The sequence below is a fragment of the Balaenoptera acutorostrata genome, chromosome 9, assembly GCF_949987535.1.
Source record: "Balaenoptera acutorostrata chromosome 9, mBalAcu1.1, whole genome shotgun sequence".
Taxonomy (NCBI): Eukaryota; Metazoa; Chordata; class Mammalia; order Artiodactyla; family Balaenopteridae; genus Balaenoptera; species Balaenoptera acutorostrata.
This window is the reverse complement of record NC_080072.1, coordinates 8854070-8874779: the sequence shown is the minus strand read 5'-3', so window position 1 is coordinate 8874779 and position 20710 is coordinate 8854070. Positions and strand designations below refer to the sequence as shown.

Here is a 20710-nt window from a genome sequence, read left to right as displayed (position 1 = left end):
CCTTTACATATATTTATTAGTCATTTAGACTTCCTCTTTTAAAAAGTGCCTGTTCGTGTCTTTTGCCCATTTTTCTTTGGAGTTGCTTTCTTACTGACTTGTAGGAGCTGTTTATATATCCTTGATACTCAGCTTTAGTCGGTTGTATTTGTTTACACGTATTTTCTTCCAGTTCCAGGCTTGTCTCTTCACTCTCTTTATGAAGTCTTTCGATGAAGAGAAATTATGGACTTTAAAGAAGTAGAATTTACCAATTCTTTCTTTTGTGGTCAGCTCTCTGTGTCTTTTCATGAAGTCCTTCCTTGCCCTGCAGTAAGAAAAATATTCTCCTGTATTTTCTTGTAAAAGTTTTTAAATGTTGTCTTTTTCATTTAATCAACCTGGAGTTGATTTTTGTGTATGTGTGCGGCAGAGATCCAATCTGATTTTTCCCTATATGAATAATCATTTATCTCAGCATCACTTACTGATAGTTTCTCCTTCCCCCCCTCTGTGATGAGCAAGACCACCTCTGTCACGTTTCAGGTTTTCATGGACAAGCAGGACGTTGATGGCTCTATTCTACCCCACTGGCAAATGTGTCTGTCTTTGTGCTACTATCATACAATCTTAATTACTATACCTTTATGATAAATCTTAATATATGGATAGCTTCACATTCCCCCTCCTTATTCTTCCTCAGGAGTGTCTTGACTCTTCTTGAGTTTTTGCCCTTCCATAAATATTTCAGAATTAGCTTGTCAAGGTGCTCAAAATACTCTGTTGGCATCTTGATTGACATTACACTGAATCCAGAAATCAATTTGGCAATTTTGACATCTTTACAAAATTGAGTCTTCGATCTATTACATATTATGTCTCTCTATTTGTTAGGACTTCTTTAATGTATTTCAATGGAGTTTTGTAATATTCTTCATACAGATCTGATCTTAGGTGTGTATTACATTTTTCTCTCTATTCATTTGGAAGTTTACACTCTATTCTTTTATTTATTGCCCTTGAAATTTTAACATTCATGCTCAAAGTCTAAAAGTAATATCCTAAACACCTCTCTGAAACAATGTGAGGACCTTGGAATGCTTTTACTCCAATCTGCCCCTTCCATGCTATTTTAGTTCTGCCCTTTTTTTTAACCCCAAATTCACATTATTATTATTATTATTATTATTATTATTATTATTTTTATTTTTATTATTACCATTATTATATTATACAGACATTTGCTTAGATTTGCCCAGTGGGTCCCTCTGAGGTCATCTTTCTTCTTCCTAAAGTATAGCCCTTTGAAGTTCCTATAGTGAACGTCTGTGGGTGATTAACTCCTGGCTCTCATGAGGTTCCTGGCATCATGTGAAGGAGCCGAGGTGGAGGAACAAAAGCCACAGGGCTGTTCAGGCAGCCAGGCTGGGCAGGAGGGCTGGGGGAGGATGGGCTCCTACTTCTGGAAGGGCCCAGAGGGAGATCCAGGTACCTCTCTGAGGGGCTTCTCCATGGCAGAGAGTGCTGGAACACTTTCTACTACTTGGTAGAAATAGTGCACACTATTTCTACCAAGGTTCCCACCCCTAAGACTAGAACTGTCCAGAGCTAGAGCGAGTCCATGACAGCCCCCATAGCTTGCCTGGGATCTGTCAACCTTGTTCCTCGCCCCTGCCCCCAACTGCAGTAGCTCCCGCCACCCCTGCTGTTCAGGGTACTGTAGTAGGACGGTGTCCACAGGAGCAGACTGTGCTCCCGCACTTCCAGGCCATGAAGCCATACATCTCTCCCCAGGTGAATAGGATAGGAGATCAAAAGCTGTGCACTGATTGAGCTGTGGTTTTGGATTTGGGGTTTTTCGTTTGGTTAATGTTGGTGTTGGTCTGGTTTGGGTTTTTTCAATTTTTATTACAAAAATGTTCACACACAAATAAAAGTAGAGGAAACAGAATAATGGGTCCCCATTTACCTGTCACCCAGCTTCTCCAGTCATCAGGACATGGCCAGTCTTGGTTCATCTATATCCCCCACCCACTTCCTCTATACCCAGATTATTTTGGAGCACATGGCAGATGCCTTATTCTTTCATCTGTAAATATTTCACTACATATTTCTAAAGGATAAGAAATAAAGATGATCACAATATCATTAGCACATTTTAAAACATTTTAGCAGTTCCATGTCCTCAAATAGGCAATCAATGTTCACATCTCCCTGACTGTTTGTACGTTGTTTAACTCTTTTTTGTTTGAACCAAAATCCAGATAAAACCATAAGTTAGAACTGGTTGATGTGCCTCATACTTTCTTTTAACTAAAGCAGGAGTCGGGGCTTCCCTGGTGGTGCAGCGGTTGAGAATTCGCCTGCCGATGCGGGGGACACGGGTTCGAGCCCTGGTCTGGGAGGATCCCACATGCCGCGGAGCAACTGGGCCCGTGAGCCACACCCACTGAGCCTGCGCGTCTGGAGCCTGTGCTCCGCAACAAGAGAGAACGCGATAGTGAGAGGCCCGCGCACCGCGATGAAGAGTGGCCCCCGCTCGCCGCAACTAGAGAAAGCCCTCGCACAGAAACGAGGACCCAACACAGCCAAAAATATATATATAAATAAATAAATAAAAATTAAAGCAGGAGTCAGCAAGCTACCCACGAACTACCACCCGCTGCCCGTTTTTGTGTAGCCTAAGTGCTAAGATTGGTTTTATACATTGTTAAATGGTTTCGAAAATAAAAGAATATTTGTGTCGTGTGAAAATTATATGAAATTCAACTTTCAGCATCCATAAAGTTTTATTTGAACATAGGCATGCCCATCATTTACATATTGTCTATGCAACTTTCCCACTACAAGGTCAGGGTCGCATAGTTACTGTGGCATCTGAGACTTCATGACCTTCAAAGCCTAAAATATTTACTCTCTGGCCCTCTACAGAAGAAGTTTGCCAACCTCTGATCTTATGGGTTTCTCCTCCACCTTTTTTTTCCCTTTTGATTTTTTAATTGAAGAAACTGGGTCATTGGTCCTGTAAAGTCTCCCAGGGTCTGAATTTTGCTGCTATTGTTCAAGATGATCAGTTGTGCCCTGTATTCCTGTAAGCTGGTGGTTAAGTCTAGAGGCTCAATCAAATTTAGGTCAGATGGCTTTTTCTTCAAGAGGATTTCATTAGTGACGATGTGTTCTACCATCAGGAAGTAAATATGTCTGCTTCTCTTTCTTTGTGTGATGTCAACAACCATTGATGATCAGTGCTAAACAGGGTTGAGTTTCAGTAACCAAAAGTGATTGGAAAGTGATAAGAACTGCCTGGGATATTATGGGGTCTTCAACCCATCAGGGAAGAGAGAGTCAACATATATGGTCAAAAGCAGTGGTTGGAAAAAAATCAAGCTACTTCAGGTTTTGAGTTGAGATTCCGTAATAAATATATGATCCGCGGGGGAGGGAAGAAGTTCAGTAGGATATACATCAAAGTAACAAGAAGCGACATGCTAGCTTACTGAGGTTATGGGTGATGCTTGTTCTTTGTCCGATTTTATATTTCTATCCAAATGGTTCTATCTCTTTGGGGGGGAAAGATAAATAAAAAGAAGCTAGCTTTGTCCTATTGGTTCTCCCCTCCAAGTGTATGTCTTCTCTCTCCAATTAGACTGGAAGCTCCCTGAGAGCAAGATTGATTGTTGATCCCTTTAACGGCCACAGCACCCAGTTATGAAAAATTGTTGCAGCCACTAAAACTCACTTACAGGGCAGAATAGCACCGAAAGAAATTGAAACTGTTTTCTCAAGAGTATATGAACATGCTTTTAGGCAACAGAATCCATCCCTTCAAAAACACTGACTGGACATCCCTGGTATCTGGACTCCATCCAGACTGATTCCTGTACGCCCACCTCCTCCAAAATGGTCTTGGCTGAAATTAGCCAGCTTGCCACCTCCCCAGATTATACCTAGATCTTCCCTGTTTTTCCAGAATCTTCCCAATCATTTGATTCAAGATGTTGGAGTCACTTTTTGGGGCCCTTTCTCCTTGTCTCCCTTATCCAGGCAGCTGTCAGGTTCTGTCAATTCTTCTTGCCTAGTATTTCTCCTAATTATCCTACCCTCTGTTCCAGGATGATGCAAAACTGGTCCCGAGAGAAAGAGGATCCATGAGAGTTTCCAGATAGAAGGAATCAGATAGAAGAAAGGGGTGGAGATGTAGACCAAAGTAGGTTAATCTATGCATTAGTCCCTCCCTAGGCCCAGAGAATTATACCCATTCAGGAGCAGGGATTGTGAAAGAGGCTGCTGGATCATAGAAAGGGGGAGAGTGGGGCACCTTGAGATCCCTGACCATGGATTATGTTTCCCAGGCTATTAACTGGTAATTGACAGATATCAGTAAAATTGCCTCATTTACAATCTGTGGCCAGCTAGAAGAGTATATGGACAATTTTGTGCTTGGGCCACAATTCCATACCTGCTGGGGGAGAGACAGAGAAGGAGGCAGAGACAGGACAGGAGCCATAAACCATCACCTCTTACAGTCATTCAGTCTTTAAATAGATTTTGAGCACTTCCTCTGTGTCAGGCATTTGCTTGGTACTGAGAGTGTAAGAATAAATCTGCCCTCGTAGAACTTATAGGTGGGGAGTAGGGGGAATGGGAGACAAACATTAAACAATTCTTTTTTTTAATATTTATTTATTTATTTATCGATTTGGCTGCGCCAGGTCTTCGTTGCAGCATGCGGGATCTTTTATTTTTTTAGTTGCGGTATGTGGGATCTAGTTCCCTGACCAGGGATCGAACCCGGGCCCCCTGCATTGGGAACACTGAGTCTTGACCACTGGACCACCAGGGAAGTTCCAAACAATTCTTCAATATATAATGACAAGTTATGCTAAGTGCTCTGAGGAAAAAGTACAGGGTGGAGGGAATTGGGAGGATGGGGTGGGAGGGTGCCAGTCTGGGGCAGGGGAAACCCACCTGCCAGTGTCAGGGTCACCATCAGCCCTTTCCTGGAGCTCTCCCACAAGTCCCCCCCTCACTCTGGCTCAGGAAGAGGAATTTACCCCCCCCCATGCCCACCCCAAGACAGACCAACAGACACTAAGACCCTCACTTATTCTGGAGCCTCTTAGATCAGATTCAACAAGTTCTGGACATGTGCTTTAAGCCAACCAGGTCTCTCCCAGCTGTCAAAAGCTGGGGTCACCTGAAAAGAGAAATGAAATGCACCATCCGCCTTCCTTCTGCTGCCTTCCCAGTGCAGGCCCTCAGCATCCCCCTCTCCCGACTGCTGCAATACCTTGGAGCTTCAGAAAGAGAACAGTTATAACTACTCTTCTGTTACAGGCTGAGCTGAGTTCCCCACCCCCAAGTCATATGTTGAGTCCTAACCCCCAGTACATAGGATGTGACTGTATTTGGCGATAAGGCCTTTAAAAAGATAATTAAGGTAAAATGAGGTCCAGTGGGTGGACCCTAACCCAATATGACCAGTCTCCCTACAAGAAGAGATTAGGACACAAAATCAGCAAGCCAAGGAGAGAGGCCCCAGCAAAAAACAACCCTGCTGACATCCTGATCTGGGCTTCTAGCCTCCAGAACTGTGAGAAAATAAACTCCTGTTGTTTCAGCCACCCAGTTCATGGTATTTTGTTGTGGTGGCCCTGGCTCCTCAATTCACAGAAGAGGCACTGAGGCTGGGATGGGAGTGGGGGAGGGGCACCATTTGGGTGCTGCCAGGCTGGGACCAGGACCCAGATCTGACTCCCAGTGGCAAGGCCAACCTAGTCCCTGCCCAACTGGTTTCTCCACCTTTCATTTCTCCTCCTTCCTGAATGCACCCGCTGATCAAATTTCCCCAGACGAAACACCTTCAGCCACGCAGCTCCACCTACCCAGAAGGATCTGAACAAACACCTTGGCTCTGTAGCCCAAGCCCTGCCAGTTAGGACCTAAGTCAGTGCTTCTCAAACATTAACATGCATCAGAATCACGGGGAGAGTATGTTAAAATGCTGATTCCTGGGCTCTGCCCCCCCCCCAGTAGTTCTGGGGTGGGGCCCAAAAGTTTGCATTTCTAACAAGCTTCCAGGCAGCCCTTCAGTAGCATGGCTAACACACGTCTTTCCCCAGGACTGCCCAAGTACTCGCCCCACCATCAGAGCAGCTGCTTACTTTTCCCTCACCACCCCGTGCCCTTGAGCCTTTGCCCAGCCTGGTCCTGCCAGCAATTCCCTGCTGCCACGTCTGACGCTGTGGTCAGATCCTGGGGCCTCCCAACTCAGGATAAAGTTGAGAGGTTGTGCTGCTTTTTAAAGGGAAAGGCTTATCGGAATTTGAACCTGAACCGGAATGATTCCAGTCCGGAGGATCATAGGGGAGCTTGAAAAAGAAAAAGACAGAAATCTAGACCCACCCCCAGATACAGACTTCCCTTCGAGACAGGAGACACGCTACTGTGATCACCCTTTCTATATACAGATAATCAAAGGGAGCCCCAGAGAGGGTAAGTGACTTGTTCCAGGGCACACAGCACATTAGAGCAGAAGCTGAGCAAGAACCCACGTCTCCTTCGGTGCAGCTGTGTGCTCCCCACTGCCCACCACTGCCTTTTCCGAGCCTAAGAGGGTCTTCTCTCTCCCTGCCTTTTCTCACCTCTCCCCATCGCACTTTCTTGTGACCCCAGCTGGGCCCTGGCATTTCCACCCAGTGCTGAAATGGGGCCCCAAAGGACTGTAAAATTTGCCAAAGGGAGAAGAGTGGGGAAAGGGGCGGGGAAATGGAAGAGAGATGGAAACCTTTGTGGGGAGGGGAGGGGAAGCCAGTCATTTGGTGTCCAGGAAGCTGGGGGCGGGGCTTCTCCTGGGACCTGCCCCCGTGTACCATCACCCCTGCCTCTGACCCCTGGAGGGCTCAGGCTGCAGCCCCGGAAACCACAAACCCCCGCTGGCCCCAAAGGAGCCAGCCTCTGGCTTCCCTCTGCAACGGGCTCTGTGCTTCAGACCCTGAGGGTTAGTTAGTACAAGCTTCGCGCCCTTCAGCACGGATTTCTTCTGACACCCAGTTCAGCCGGTGGGGCTGGAGCTGGGGTGGGGCGCTGGACAGCTGCCCTCCCAGACCTGCTCCAAGCACCATTAGGAAGGACCCTGCCAGGTGCAGGTGAGACTGACAGCTGGGAGAGCTGCCCCAGGCATTTAGGATCTGGCTGGGAAAGGTGAGTCAGTCCACTGGGGGCAGGGCTCCTGAAATCAGGATCTGCAGCCCAAGCTGGAGGCGCCCGCCCCCCCCACCACCATGTCACCTGGAGAAAAACTGGACCCGCTTCCTGACACTTTCATCCTGCAGCCGCCAGTCTTCCACCCGGTGAGCAGCCGCTCGGGTCTGGAACCTCCTGGGTCTCAGGGCTCCCCCTTCCAGCTGGGCCCAGTCTCCCAGGTGGGGGGCTGGAGGGGCCCTCAGTCATGGGTCCTGTTTCCCTGGCCCCTGCCCACGGGCTCTGGAAGGCCGTCCTGAGCTTAGCAAAGCGGCTGACAGCTCCTTCCCACTCGCGTGTCAGTGACTGTTGTGTTCACAGGGTCCTTGCGTTTTAACAGTAGTAGGGCCTGGAGACAGAGTGGTGTCCCCTTCTGTACGATGGGTGGCTAGGAGGGTCTCGGGGGGTGCGGAGTATCACTGGGGGGACACTGATCACTAGGAAGGGCAGGCTCCTCTCCAGCCTGGGAGTCAGGTCGGAACCCCCAAGTGAGAGATGGTGTTGGGGTTTCCTCGATTCCTCCTTCAGCTCAGTGCCCTGCGGATTTCCTGAAGGCTGACAGTGCTTTACAGGAGGCTGAACTCCCAGCAGACTCCACCCTCCCACTAATGAGCACTAATTATCACTTTCTCTTTACTTGGTCCTCTCCTCCCAGGAGAACCGCTTTGGCTCAGTTAATTACAGGCCAGGCCCAGAGCCTGGGAAGCAGGAGGGACTGACATGCTGAGCCTGGGTAAGCTGTGAGTGCTCTGACAGCCGGGGGTCTCCCACACCTCCCCAGGTGCCTGAGTGATGGGATCAAGCAGCCGCCCTGGTTACAGTGGCTCCTTGCTTTGCAAGCTGCGAAATCCCACCTGGAGGGCAACACGGTTGGATCTCAGCTCTTTCTGGGCAGTTCAGGCTTCTGAAGCCTGCTAGGAGCTGGAGAACACCGCATGAGGCCCAGTCCTGTGATACTGCCCAGTGTGTACCTGCTGCACGTTCACATTTATTCTGCACATACCTCCTCTGAGTCCGCTGTGTGGCACGCCAGGCACTGAGCCTGTAGAAGCGACAGACAGGGCTTCGGCTCTGAAGGGCTTGTGCCTTCCAGCATGAAGAGCCAGCCACTCAGCTCCCTCTAAGCCAGACGGCCAAGGGCCAAACTAGCCATGCCAGCGGAGAGCACGGTGAGGGAAGGAATAATTCAGGCACCAAAATGGGTGATGCTTGGAGAAGGTGTCAGAGCCTGGAAAGTCAAGTCAGATTTCACAGGGTAGAAGGAGAGCAGAGGAAACAGCCCCAGAAAGGGTCAGGAGTGGTAAAAGTGTACGCTGTATTTTAGGAATGCCAGGGGAAAGGTGAGCTGGGAAGGTAGTCTGGGTCATTATCAGGTATCTCTCCAGGCGTCCATATCAGGGTCTGTGCTCAGATCCCAATTTGTCTACCCTTCTGCCTCCCACTTCCCAGGCTCTGGCCAATAAACAGTCCCTGGGAAGCCTTGACACCAGGCTTCTAGAGGCCAGGGTGGCAGCCAGAGGACAGTAAGCCTCACTGGGGACACTACTGTGCCCTAGGAGCTGGGGTAAGGGGCTGGGCTGGTGCTCCAAGGGGGCAGTGGGGCTGAATCTGGTTTGCCCGTGCGGTGTGGCTTTGATGTGTGATGGTCCAGGAAAGGGGAGTAGGTGGAAGAGAACACTTCAGAGAAAACTAATTTTTCCCCATTAGGACATTTTCTGTTTGGGGTGGGAGAGCTGAGTCTTCTTGTTCCTCTTCCCTCCCCACCCCACCCCCGACCCAGGGGTCCCCAGGCCCTTTCTTCAACCCTGTATGGATGGGTTTCTCCCCTTGTTCAGGTGGTTCCTTATGTCACGACAATTTTTGGTGGCCTGCGAGCAGGCAAGATGGTCATGCTCCAGGGAGCGGTCCCTGTAAATGCACGCAGGTAAGGGGAGTGCGCCACAGGACTCCCTCTCTACCTTCAGGGTCTCCGGGAGCCTCTGACCGGAGGTGCCCTTTGAGGGCCTCATCTCCCCTAGGTTCCAGGTGGACTTCCAGTGTGGCTGCAGCCTGCACCCCCGGCCAGATATCGCCATCCACTTCAACCCTCGCTTCCACACCACCAAGCCGCACGTCATCTGCAACACCCTGCACGGTGGGCGCTGGCAAGCCGAGGCCCGGTGGCCCCATCTGGCCCTGCAGAGAGGAGCGAGCTTCCTCATCCTCTTTCTCTTTGGAAATGAGGAGATGAAGGTGAACGGAAGGGGAAATCAGGGGGTCTAGAACTTGTGTCCTTCTGCTTCTCTTTCCTTCAGCCGAGTTCCCCATGTCACTGTGTTAAGGGGTATTTGGGGGGATGGGGCACAGAGTCCAGTACCCAGAGGACCAAGGAGCTGCCAAGCCCGGTTCCAAGCTGCCCTGGGCCCACTTGGCCCGATACGCATGGCAGCATTCAGCAGGCCCTATGGTGCCGCCCTGCAGAGGGCGCCACTGCCCCCATCGCAGGAGCATCTAGAGAGTGCCTGCAGTATGCCGGGAGCTGTTCTAATCCCTTAAATATCAGCTCACTGCATCCTCACAGCAATCCACGAGGAGGGCACTTTCATTCTCCCCATCTCACGGAAGAGGAGGAAGGGACAGAGAGGGTGAAGCCTCAAGGCTTTCACCGCTGATGTGAACTCCTGCCAGGAAGATCTTCAGACTTCTCCAGGGGAGAGGGAGCTGGTGGGAGCCAGCAGTGGAGGGAGGGACCTGTGGGACAGGGGTCACACAGCCTCCTGAGGGTCCTCACCTGTGGATGGTGGGGAGGGCTCGGGGGGCTGCTGCTCCAGCTGCTGGTGGGTCAGCTGAGAGGCGAAATGGGGCCAGCATGGGGTGTCAGGGGCCAGGACGGGCACTGAAGTTGCCAGCTCCCCAACCTTGGGAAAGCTACTTAAGCTCCCCAAGCCTCGGGCACCTGGTCTGTAAAACATGCCTGCCTCGTAGAGTTGGTGTGAAGTTAAATGAGGAAAATTCCAGAAAGGATGCTCATGATGCCTGGCACGTTAGTGTGAACTCAGGAACATCAGCTGCTGCTGAGCCAGCCTAGTCTGTCTGTCTCTCTAGGTGAGTGTAAATGGACAACACTTTCTCCATTACCGCTACCGACTCCCGCTGTCTCGTGTAGACACCTTGGGCATATATGGAGATATCTTGGTGACGGCCGTTGGATTCCTGAACATCAGCGTAAGTTCCCTTGGGGTCAAGTCCTGGGTGGCAGCAGCCTCTGACTTCCCCTGATGCCTGGACAGGCCCAGGACCCCCTCCCGCCCCAGAGAAGCCCTGTCACACCAATTATAGCCAAGGTGGAGGGCATCCATCCAGGTGTTGGGCATGAGGAGGGGTGAGGTGACCAGAGAAGGTGGGTCCGAGAGCCTCGGGCAGAATCCTATCCTGGGCATGGGGTCTGGTCAATGAGGAGCGGTGGCCAGAAGGCAAATGACTTGGAGTCTTGGACCCGTGGGGTATCATTCCCAGCTGAGGAGCTGATTAAAAATGCAGATTTCTGAGACCCGCCGTCAGAGATTCTGATTCAGTAAGCCAGAGGTGGGGCCCAGGAATCAGCATGTTCAAAATGCCGGGTTTGAGAAGCCCTGACAAGGCCTCGGGGGAGAGGAGGAGGTATCAAGGCCAAAGCTGGCCTCTGCCCCCTCCCAGGCACAGGAGGGCAGGTGGGAGCCAAATCAATCAAGCTCTGGGGCTTGCAGTGCTCCCGAATCTGGCCTGTTGCTTTTTCTGTCTCCTAACAGCCATTTGTGGAGGACGGTAGCGAGTATCCGGTTGGACACGTGAGTCTCCTGGGAGCAGGGTTGGCCCTCGCGGTCCCAGCCACACCAGCTGAGCCACTGGCTCTTCCTCCTCCCCCAGCGGGACCTGCCCCTCGCTGGGCTGCTGCTCATTTTGCACAAGGCCCAGCTGCCCCCTCCCTCACTGGGCGGTTGCCATGGAGACGGCTGGCCCCGCCTCAGCCCCTGGGAGCCTGGATTTGCCTCTCCCAGCGCCAGGGCCAGCTCGGGAGGATGGCTGGGGTGCGCTGGCTTCCCGGAATGGGCAGGGCCCCAGTCTTCCTATCAGAAGATCCGTCTCAATTGGAGCTTTCACTTCTTAGCCTCCCTGTGAGGTAGCGGGTTGGCCTGCAGGGCAGAAGGGGAGCTGAGGCCCAGGGACTTGCTCAGAGCCACAGAGTGAGTGAATAACAGGACCGCCCCCACCCCTCACCCCCCGTCCAGTTCTTCTGCATTATTCCAGAGCTGGTGTCCATCTGAATTCAAGAGGGCCCCACTGGGGTTCCAGTCATTTCGCCGTATTATCTCTGAGAGGGGCAAACCCCAAATATCCCCATTTTTTTAAGAATAATATCAAGAGGTTCCCTTTCAATGAGCAAACACCATGTGGCCTCCATGTCCCCTCTTTCTTTCCTTGACAGCCTTTCCTGCTGAAGAGCCCCAGCCTGGTGAGTGACCTCCTCCTCGGCCTGGCAGAGGGACAGTCCCTCACCTGCTCCATCAGGAGTGGGAGGGCACCCCCTCCCACTCATATCCCAGACGCTGGTGGCATATGGCCTCAGCATCAGGGTCTCCCCTTCTTTATAGGACACTGCAGGCTATGGGTGGGCCAGTCGACTTCAGGCTGAAGCTCCAGCTTCGTTTTACCTTTTCTCCATTTATTCTGCACAAAATTATCTGATACTCTCCTGTGCTAGGCCCAGAGCCAGGCTCTAGGATGGAGGGACAAATCAGTCCCAGCCCCCCAGCTGCCCAAAGGCTGGTAGGGGGGCAGACCAATGAATGAGCCATTACAGTTTGGAGCACAGCATTAGGGGCTCCCAGCATGGGAGCTGGGCGGGTAGGGGGGAGGCCAGAGAGAGCAGAGGACTGGAGACAGGCCTGCAGTAGATGTTTAATAACTGAGCAGAGCTGTCTCCTCCTGGCTGCAGGCCTAGAGGCAGAGATTAACCTGCCCCAGGGCTCCCTGGCCCCTGAGGGCAGCCCATGAAGCAGCTCCTAGGGGCAGTATCCCTCCCCGAGCCCCTCTGTGAGACCCCTCTCAGTCATCTCCCGTGTTCCTTCAGGAGGTGCCCTGCTCGCGTGCCCTTCCCCAGGGTCTCTGGCCCGGACAGGTCATCATAGTGAGGGGGCTGGTCTTGCCAGAGCCAAAGGAGTAAGTATGCAGAAGGAGGGAAAGGAGGAGCATCTCTGTGCCAGGCACAAGCTTGATAAACATCACCGCTTTAATCTCCAGCACCACTACTTAACCCCCATCTTCCAGATCAGGAAACAGAGGAGCAGAGAGCAGAAGTAAGTTGCCCAAGGCCGCAGAGCTTGTGAAAGTCTGATCTGGGATTGGGTCCAGGGCTCTCGTGGCACCAGCAACTCCCACTTCTGGGCGTATCTTCCCTGCCTGTGCATGTGGTCAGGCCAACCAGCCTCTCACCGCAGGTCCCAGCTGGAGCCTCAGGAAAGGCCCTTTAAAGGCACAGGCTGAGACCCAGAGAGAGGATGTGACCTCCCACAGTGCCCTGGTTTAGGAAACACAGCCAGGCGACCCCAGAGAAGAGGCCCAGTGCTGGGAGGTGGGAACTTGGAGGGACTCAGTAACCCAGTGGACGCTGCCTGACTTCTCCCATAGGGGGGGCTCCTGCCCCATTTCCCAAACCTGCGGACTCCAAGCCAGTTAGACAAGTGTCCTCCTCGTTCCCTTTCTTTGTTTCTTTCCTCTTCCTTCTTTCCTTTCCTTCTTCCCCTCCATCCTTCCTTCCCTCCTCCCTTCCTTCCTTCTGGAATTGCATGGGATTTCATGACTTTTCTGGGCCAGATTTCCTGGATTTGACTTCTGCTGAGGACACTTAAAACCTGTGCAACTTCACAGCAGTTACATTTCCTTTCTGTGCCTTAGTTGCCTTGTCTGTAAAAAGGGATAAAAATAGTGCCAGCTTCAGGGATGGTGTAAATACGGAGAATTGTGCCAGGCACATAGCAAGTGGTCCACAAATGTGGTGATATCAGAATTCTTTGGGCGGAGGGCCAGGGAAGTAAGGCTAGTGCCCTATGTTCTCCCTGCCCTACCCCCTTCTGTTTTGTTTTTGTTTTTGAAGTCACTGACCTCACTAACCCTTGCCCTGCATGCTCTTGATCAGGCCTGTGAGTTATGGGCAGGCGTGCAGCACAGCCCTGGATAGCGTGAGCCTCCAAAGCCGGGCATGACTGGATTGGATTCCTGGTTTTGCCTCTTAAAAACTGTGGTCTTGGGCAAGTCACTACACCTCTCTTAGCCTGGAGTGCTGAGTTCCCCCATCAGAAAAAAAGGAGAAAGATAATCCCACTCTACAGGGAAAATGAAAAAGTTCCCAGTGAGGGAAAGAACCCCCACTCCTCCCCAAGCTTGGAGACAGGAGACCAGGTGCTTATCTTAGCTCAATTCACATGGTTATTATTAGTGACACAGCGAATGATTTTACTGCTCTCTCTCAAGGGCCACGAATTCACGTGTCCTCAGAGGCCAGGCAGGTCACATAAATAGTGAGGCACCAGGTTGGGAATGTGGTGAAGTGGAAAGAATATTTCCATAGGTCTTCTGATGCCAGATCTTCTAATTATTTTAAAAGAGAAGCTGAAAGCTATCTTTTATATAAACTTTCTCAATTTTTGAAAATGGTAGTACTTTAAAGTTGAAGAATACCGTGGACCAGCCAGAACATTTCTACAGGTTAAGTCAGCCCTGGGCCACCGACATCAAGGCTTAGCACCACACCTGGCACTTATCAAGCCTGCAAGCCCCTTCTCCGGCCCCTTTCCGCAGTTTCACGCTCAGTCTGCTGGACGAGGCCGCCCACGTTCCTGTGACGCTCAGGGCTTCCTTCGCTGACAGAACTCTGGCCTGGGTCTCCCGCTGGGGCCGGAAGAAACTGATCTTGGCCCCCTTCCTCTTCTACCCACAGCGATTCTTTGAGGTGGGTCGGAGCCAAGATGCCTGGTCCCTCTGGGGTGGAGTGCAGAGCTGCATTCCCATCCGGGAGACTGGGGGTGCGTCGGGGAGGCAGGAAAGCCAGTGCCCGCTGGGGGAGAGGAGATCTGGGCTGGGGATCCCATGCCCAGAAACCCCTCTTTAATTAATCAGGGGGGGCCCTGGCCTCAGCATTATCAAAAAGCCCCCCTAATGACTCCAGTGTGCTGCTGAGGTTGAGACCACTCGTCCAGGGAGAGCAACGACCCCTTTTACAGATGGTGAAACTGAGGCCAAGGCCTGGGCAGATCCTTGTGGAAGGGCTGATAATGAGCTGGGCCCCTAGTCCTGGTCTTTTCCACCACTGGGTGCCCCAGGGGTCCAGTCTTTGTGTCCTTGCCAGGTGGGGCATCCGGCAGGCAAGAGAGGGTCTGGAAGCCTGCAGAGCCCCATGCCCTCCTTTCCCAGGTTCTGCTCCTATGCCAAGAGGGAGAGCTGAAGCTGGCGCTCAGTGGGCAGGGCGTGGGGGCCACCAGCCTGGGCCAGCAGGCCCTGGAGCGGCTGCGGGAACTGCGAATCAGTGGCAGCGTCCAGCTCTACTGCGTCCACTACTGAGGAGGGATCCAGAGGGCCCAGCCGGAGAAGAAGAGGGCCAGCCTATAGCCGGGGCCCCACCAGATGCCCCCACTCTCCTACCCTCGTTAAAATCTCCACCTGTCACCACGGTGTCAGGCCTGGCTCTCTTCTGGAACCAGGAGCCCGAGTCTGCAGGTGCTTTGGACCCCACAGCAGAAAGGGGGCACAAGAGTGTGAAGGCTCTGGAAACTCTGCAGTTCCCTCCACCAGGAGCCTGGGATTTGGCTCTGGCTTCCTTCAGGGCCTAGACAAGGAGGCAGGCTTTGTAGCCTAATGAAGATACTCTAAAATACAGCGGCTTTAAAAATTTAGATGTTTATTTCCTTCTCATCTAAACAGAAAAATCGTCCAGGTCAGTGGGGCAGCTTTGCTCCTTATGGACCTTCTGGGTCATCCTAGTCATCACCCCACCACCCCCAGGGCACCAGCATCACCTGCGTGGCAGAAGCTCAGTAGCCGCCATATCTAGGTTTCAACCACTGAGAAGGCAAATAGAGGATATGGACCAGGCCCATCTGATGTCATAAGCCCAGACCTGGGATTAGCACACGCTATTTACACTCATCTCATTGGCAAGTACTCAGTCACGCAGCCACATTATCTGCAAGGGAGGCTGGAAGTGTCCTCCACGGGATGACCACGTGCCTGGCCATAGCTCTACTCCTGTGATTCCTGGAATATTTGGTTTTATTTATATTATACCATCTTATTTTGTGTTTTCTATTTACCATTGCTATTTTCCCTCATATTTTCAGCTTTCGTACTTGCTATTGGATTGATAAAGTCTTCTTTATCACCCTCCCCCTTTTTTTTCTTATGCTGATTTGGAAGTTGTAAATTCCATTTTATACTTCTAGTGGTTATCCTTACTTTTTATTTTATTTCTTAGTTAACACAATAAAATTGACTTTTGGGGGTGGGTAAAATTCTGAGTTTTAACATGTATGTAGATCTGTGTGGCCACTACCACAATCAAGATATATAACAACTCCATCATTCCAAAAAATTCCCTGGTGTTACTTCTGTGTAATTGCACCTCCTCCACCCCCTCCCTTAACCCCCAGCAACTCCCTGATCTGCTCTCCATTACTATATTTTGTGTTTTTGAGAATGTCATATAAATGGAATCAGGTAGGATGTGACCTTTTGAAACTGATTTCTTTCAATCAGCATTACCCTTTGGAGATTAATCTAAGTTGCTGTATGTATCAGTGACTCATTCCTGTTTATTACTCAGTAGTATTCCGTTGTACCACAATTGACCCACTGAAGAACATTTGGGTGGTTTTCAGTTTTTGACAATTAATGAATAGAGCAGCTAAAGTCATTTGTATACAAGTCTTTGTATGAATGTAACTTTTCATTTCTTTTGGGTTAATACCTACTAGTGAGATTGATGGATCATATGCTAAATGCATGTTTAACTTTATAAAAAACTGTCACAATTTTCCAGAGTTGTTTCAGAGTAGTTTTGGGAATTTTGCTTTCCCACCAGCAATCTAGGAGATTTCCAGTTGTTCTGCATGCTCATCAATACTCATAATTGGGGCTTCCCTGGTGGCGCAGTGGTTGAGAGTCTGCCTGTCAATGCAGGGGACATGGGTTCGAGCCCTGGTCTGGGAAGATCACACATGCCGCGGAGCAACTGGGCCCGTGAGCCACAACTACTGAGCCTGCGCGTCTGGATCCTGTGCTCCGCAACAAGAGAGGCCGCGACAGTGAGAGACCCGCGCACGGCAATGAAGAGTGGCCCCTGCTTGCCGCAACTAGAGAAAGCCCTCGCACAGAGACGAAGACCCAACACAGCCAAAAATAAATAAATTAATAAAAGAAAAGAAAAAAAATTTTTTAAATAATACTCATAATTGTCGGCATTTTTTATGTTAGCCATCTTCATTGGTGTGTAGAGGTATCTCATTGTGGCTTTAATTTGTATTTGCCTAGTGGCTAAAGATGTTGAGCGTCTTTTTGTGTGCTAATTTTCCATCTGTGTATTCTCTCTGGTGCAGTGCCTGTTCAGATCTTTTCTGCATTTTTAATTGAGTTGTTTGTTTTCTTATCACTGACTTTTAAGAGTTTCTTTATATAGGCTGCATAAATGTCCTTTGTCAAGTATGTGATTTATAAGTAATTTCTCCCAGTCTTAGCTTATCTTTTCATTCTCTAAACAGTTTCTTTCGCAGAGCAAAAGTTTTTAATTTTGATAAAGTCCAATTCATCAATTTTTTCTTGAATTGTATTTTTGGTGTCATATCTAAGCAGTTTTTGCCTAATGAAAATTTTCTCCTTTGTTTTCTTCTAGAAGTTTTATATGTCATAGTTCACATATAGATCTATGATCCTTTTAAAATTAATTGTTAATTATGTTGTGCAGTTTAGGTTGAAGTTTTATGAGGTTTCTTTTGGTTTGGTTTGGTTTGGGTTTTGCATTTGGATGTCCAGTTATTCCAGTAACGTTTTTGAAAAGACTATCTATCCTCTGTTGAAGTGCTTTTGCAACTTTGTCAAAAATCAATTGGCCATATTTGGGCAAGCTTATTTTTGGACTCTATTCTGTTCCATTAATCTATGTGTCCATCTCTTGGCCAATACCACACTGTCTTGACTACTGCATATTTGTAGTAAATCTTGATAATGGGTAATGTAATTCCTCCAACTTTATTCTTCTTCAAAATTATTTTGGCTCTTCTTGATCCTTTGCCTTTTCTTATAAATTTTAGAAGCAGCTTGTCCATACCTACAAGATATGCTGCAGGGATTTTGAAGGGAATTGCATTAAAATTTATAAAGCAACTTGGGAAAAATTGACCTCTTTATTATGTTGAATCTTTCAATCCATTAGCACAACAGGTCTTAACATTTACTTAGGTCTTTGATTTATTTCATCAGCATCTTCTAGTTTTTAGTATACAAATCCTATACATGTGTTGTTAGATTTATAGCTAAGTATTTCATCTTTTTAGGGTTATTGTAAGTGGTATTTTTTAACTCCAGTTTGCAATCGTTTATTGTAATTATATAGAAATATGATTGATTTTCTATATATAGAAGTGTTTTTGTCTATTACATAGAATCTTTTACATAAATCTTTTACATGTTGTCTGTGAAAAGGGACAATTTTACTTCTTCCTTTCCAATCTATAAGGCTTTATTTTTCTTGTCTTATTATGCTGGCTAAGAATTCTAGTGCAATGTTGAGTAGGAGGAGTGAGAGTAGACTTCTTTGCCTTGTTCCCAATATTAGGGAGGAAGCCTTATGATATTAACTGTAGATTTTTTGTAGATGCCCCTTATCAAGTTAAGGACATACCCTTCTATTTTAGTTTACTGAGAGTTTTTATTATTATTACTATTATTACGAATTTACCACAAATTATTACGAATGGATGTTGAATTTTGTCAAAGCTTTTTTCTGCATCAAATGATATGACCATTTGTTTTTTATTCTTTAGGCTATAAATATGGTGTATTACATAATTGATAATCAAATATTGAACCAGACTTGCATTTCTGCGATAAACTCTACTTTGCCGTGGTGTATTATTCATTTTGAAAATATAGACATACCTCGTTTTACTGTGCTTCATTTTATTGTGCTTCACAGATATTGCATTTTTTAACAAATTGGAGGTTTATGGCAACCCTGTGTCATGCAAGTCTATCAGTGCCATTTTTTCCAACGGCATAATTTTTTAATTAAGGTATGTATGTTGTTTTTTAGATATAATGCTATCGTATGCTTAATAGACTACAGTACAGTGTAAACATAACTTTCATGTGCACTGGAATACCAAAAAATTCCTGTGACTCTCTTTATTGTGATATTCGCCTTATTGTGGTAATGTGGAACCAAACTCACAATATCTCTGAGGTATACCTGTAGCTGGATTTGATTTGCTAAAATATTTTTGAGGATTTTAGCATCTGGTTTATGAAGGATAATGATTTCTAATTTTACTTTCCTGCACTATCATTGTCTGTTTTTGGTATCAGGGTAATGCTGTCCCCTCCTCTATTTTCTGGAAAAGTTTGTAAAAATTGGGGATATTTCTTTAATCTTTCATAGAATTTGCCAGGGAAGCTATCTAGACCTGGATATTTCCATTTGGAAGATTTTTAATTTAAAATTCAATTCCTTTAATAGGACATAGAAATAGGCTATGTATCTATTTCATCTTGGGTTGGTTTTGGTAGTTTGTGTTTTTCAAGAAATTGGTCCATTTAATCTTAGTCATCAAAAGTATATATGTAGGTAGAGTGCATAATATTATTTTCTTATCATTTTAATGTCTGGGGGATCTTTAGTGAAAGCCCTTTTTTCATTTCTGATATTGGTAATTTGAATCTTTTTCCCTTTTTTTAATTGACCTTTTCAGGAAAACAGCATTGGCCCTGTTGATTTTCTCTTCTGTTTTCAGTTTCCAATTTTATAGATTTCCACTCTTATCTTTATTATTTCCTTCTTTCTGCTTGCTTTGGTTTATTTTGCTCTTTTTTTCTAATTTCTTCAGTTGGAAGCTCAGAATACTGATTTTAAACTTTTCTTCTTTTCTAGTATAAGCATTTAATACAATAAATTTCTTCTTGGCACTTTAGCTATAACACACAAATTTTGATATTTTGGGTTTATATTTTATTCATTTTAAAATATTTGCTAATGTCCATTGAGACTTCTTCTTTGACCAATGGATTATTTAGAAGTATGTCATTTAATTCCAAGTGTTGTAGATCATTCTGATATCTTTCTGTTATTGAGCTGTAGTTTAACTCACACTTTGTATAATTTCAATTATTTAAAAATTTTTAATATTTTCTTATGATCCAGAATATAAGCTTTAGTGAATGTTCTGTGGACACTTGAAAAGAATATGTACTCTGATGTTGAGTTGAGTGTTCAATAAATGTCAATTAGATCCAATTTGTTGATGGTGTTTTTCAGTTCTTCTATGTTATTGCTGGTTTTCTGGTCTACAGGTCCTATCAGGTTTTCAGAGAGGAATGTTAAGTCTTCAGCTACAATTGCATATTTATCTATTTCTCCTTTCAGTTCTGTCTGGTTTTGCTTCCTTTATTTTGAAGCTCTATTGTTCAGTGCATATCAAAGTGTGTTTTAGATATGATACTGTTTCTCCAGGGAAGTGGGGATATTTTGTATATTACTCATGTAGAATAAAAAAAGTACTGTGCAAAAAACTTTGGATTATTATGTCGTGCAGAAAAAAAATTACCATGCTAGTCCTGAAACAGCGATTCTTAGAAAAGCCTGCTTGCAAGGTTGGCTCTTGGCTAGTATCTGGGAACTAAACTGGTAAACAATTCCCTATACTGACATAAAAGATTCCTAAATATTAAGAGTGGCTCACTGTGGCTAAACTGTTTATATAAAAAATATAGTTTATGCTGAATACCCAGTTTCCTTCTGGGAATCTAGAATTTTGGTACATGCTAGGCAGAGGGTGCCTATATTACTTACCCTTTATAAAAAGCCTGAATTTCTAGACTCAAAGAACTTCCCTGGTAGACAACACTGCACATGTCACAACTCATCAATGGAAGAATTAAGCACATCCTGTGTGAATGCACTGGAGAGAACTTTGGAAGTTTACCATTGGTTTTCTTCTGGACATCACCCCATGTGCCTTTTCCCTTTGCTGATTTCACTTTGTATCCATTACTGTAATAAATCTTAGCTGGAAGTATGACTATATGATAAGTCCTATGAGTCCTTCTAGTGAATCACTGAACCTGGGGGTGGTCTTGGGGATCCCCAACACAAATGTCTTCTTCTTAATGAATTGACTCTTTTGTCATTTTGTAAAGTCCCTAGTTATCCCTTTACTCTGAAGTCCACTTTGTCTGATATCAATATAGTCACTCCAGCTTTCTTTTTTTT

General features: G+C 47.2%; 1 protein-coding gene across 3 annotated transcripts; it reads left to right on the top strand.

The window, feature by feature from the left end:
- The first annotated feature begins 6910 nt into the window (after positions 1–6910).
- LGALS12 (galectin 12) lies at positions 6911–19997 on the top strand. Of its 3 annotated transcripts, XM_057553957.1 has the most exons (9): positions 6911–7331; positions 9057–9145; positions 9240–9453; positions 10306–10425; positions 10989–11027; positions 11666–11692; positions 12311–12399; positions 14038–14188; positions 14650–19997. In XM_057553957.1, exons 1-9 carry the CDS (start codon positions 7263–7265, stop codon positions 14794–14796), a joined length of 945 nt encoding a protein of 314 aa, XP_057409940.1. In that variant the 5' UTR covers positions 6911–7262; the 3' UTR covers positions 14797–19997. The 3 variants fall into 3 exon arrangements, with proteins under 3 accessions (XP_057409940.1, XP_057409941.1, XP_057409939.1); XM_057553958.1 differs by lacking the exon at positions 12311–12399 and adding an exon at positions 12481–12536 and having other exon boundaries at positions 14038–14738; XM_057553956.1 differs by having other exon boundaries at positions 14038–14738.
- Positions 19998–20710: the final 713 nt, after the last annotated feature.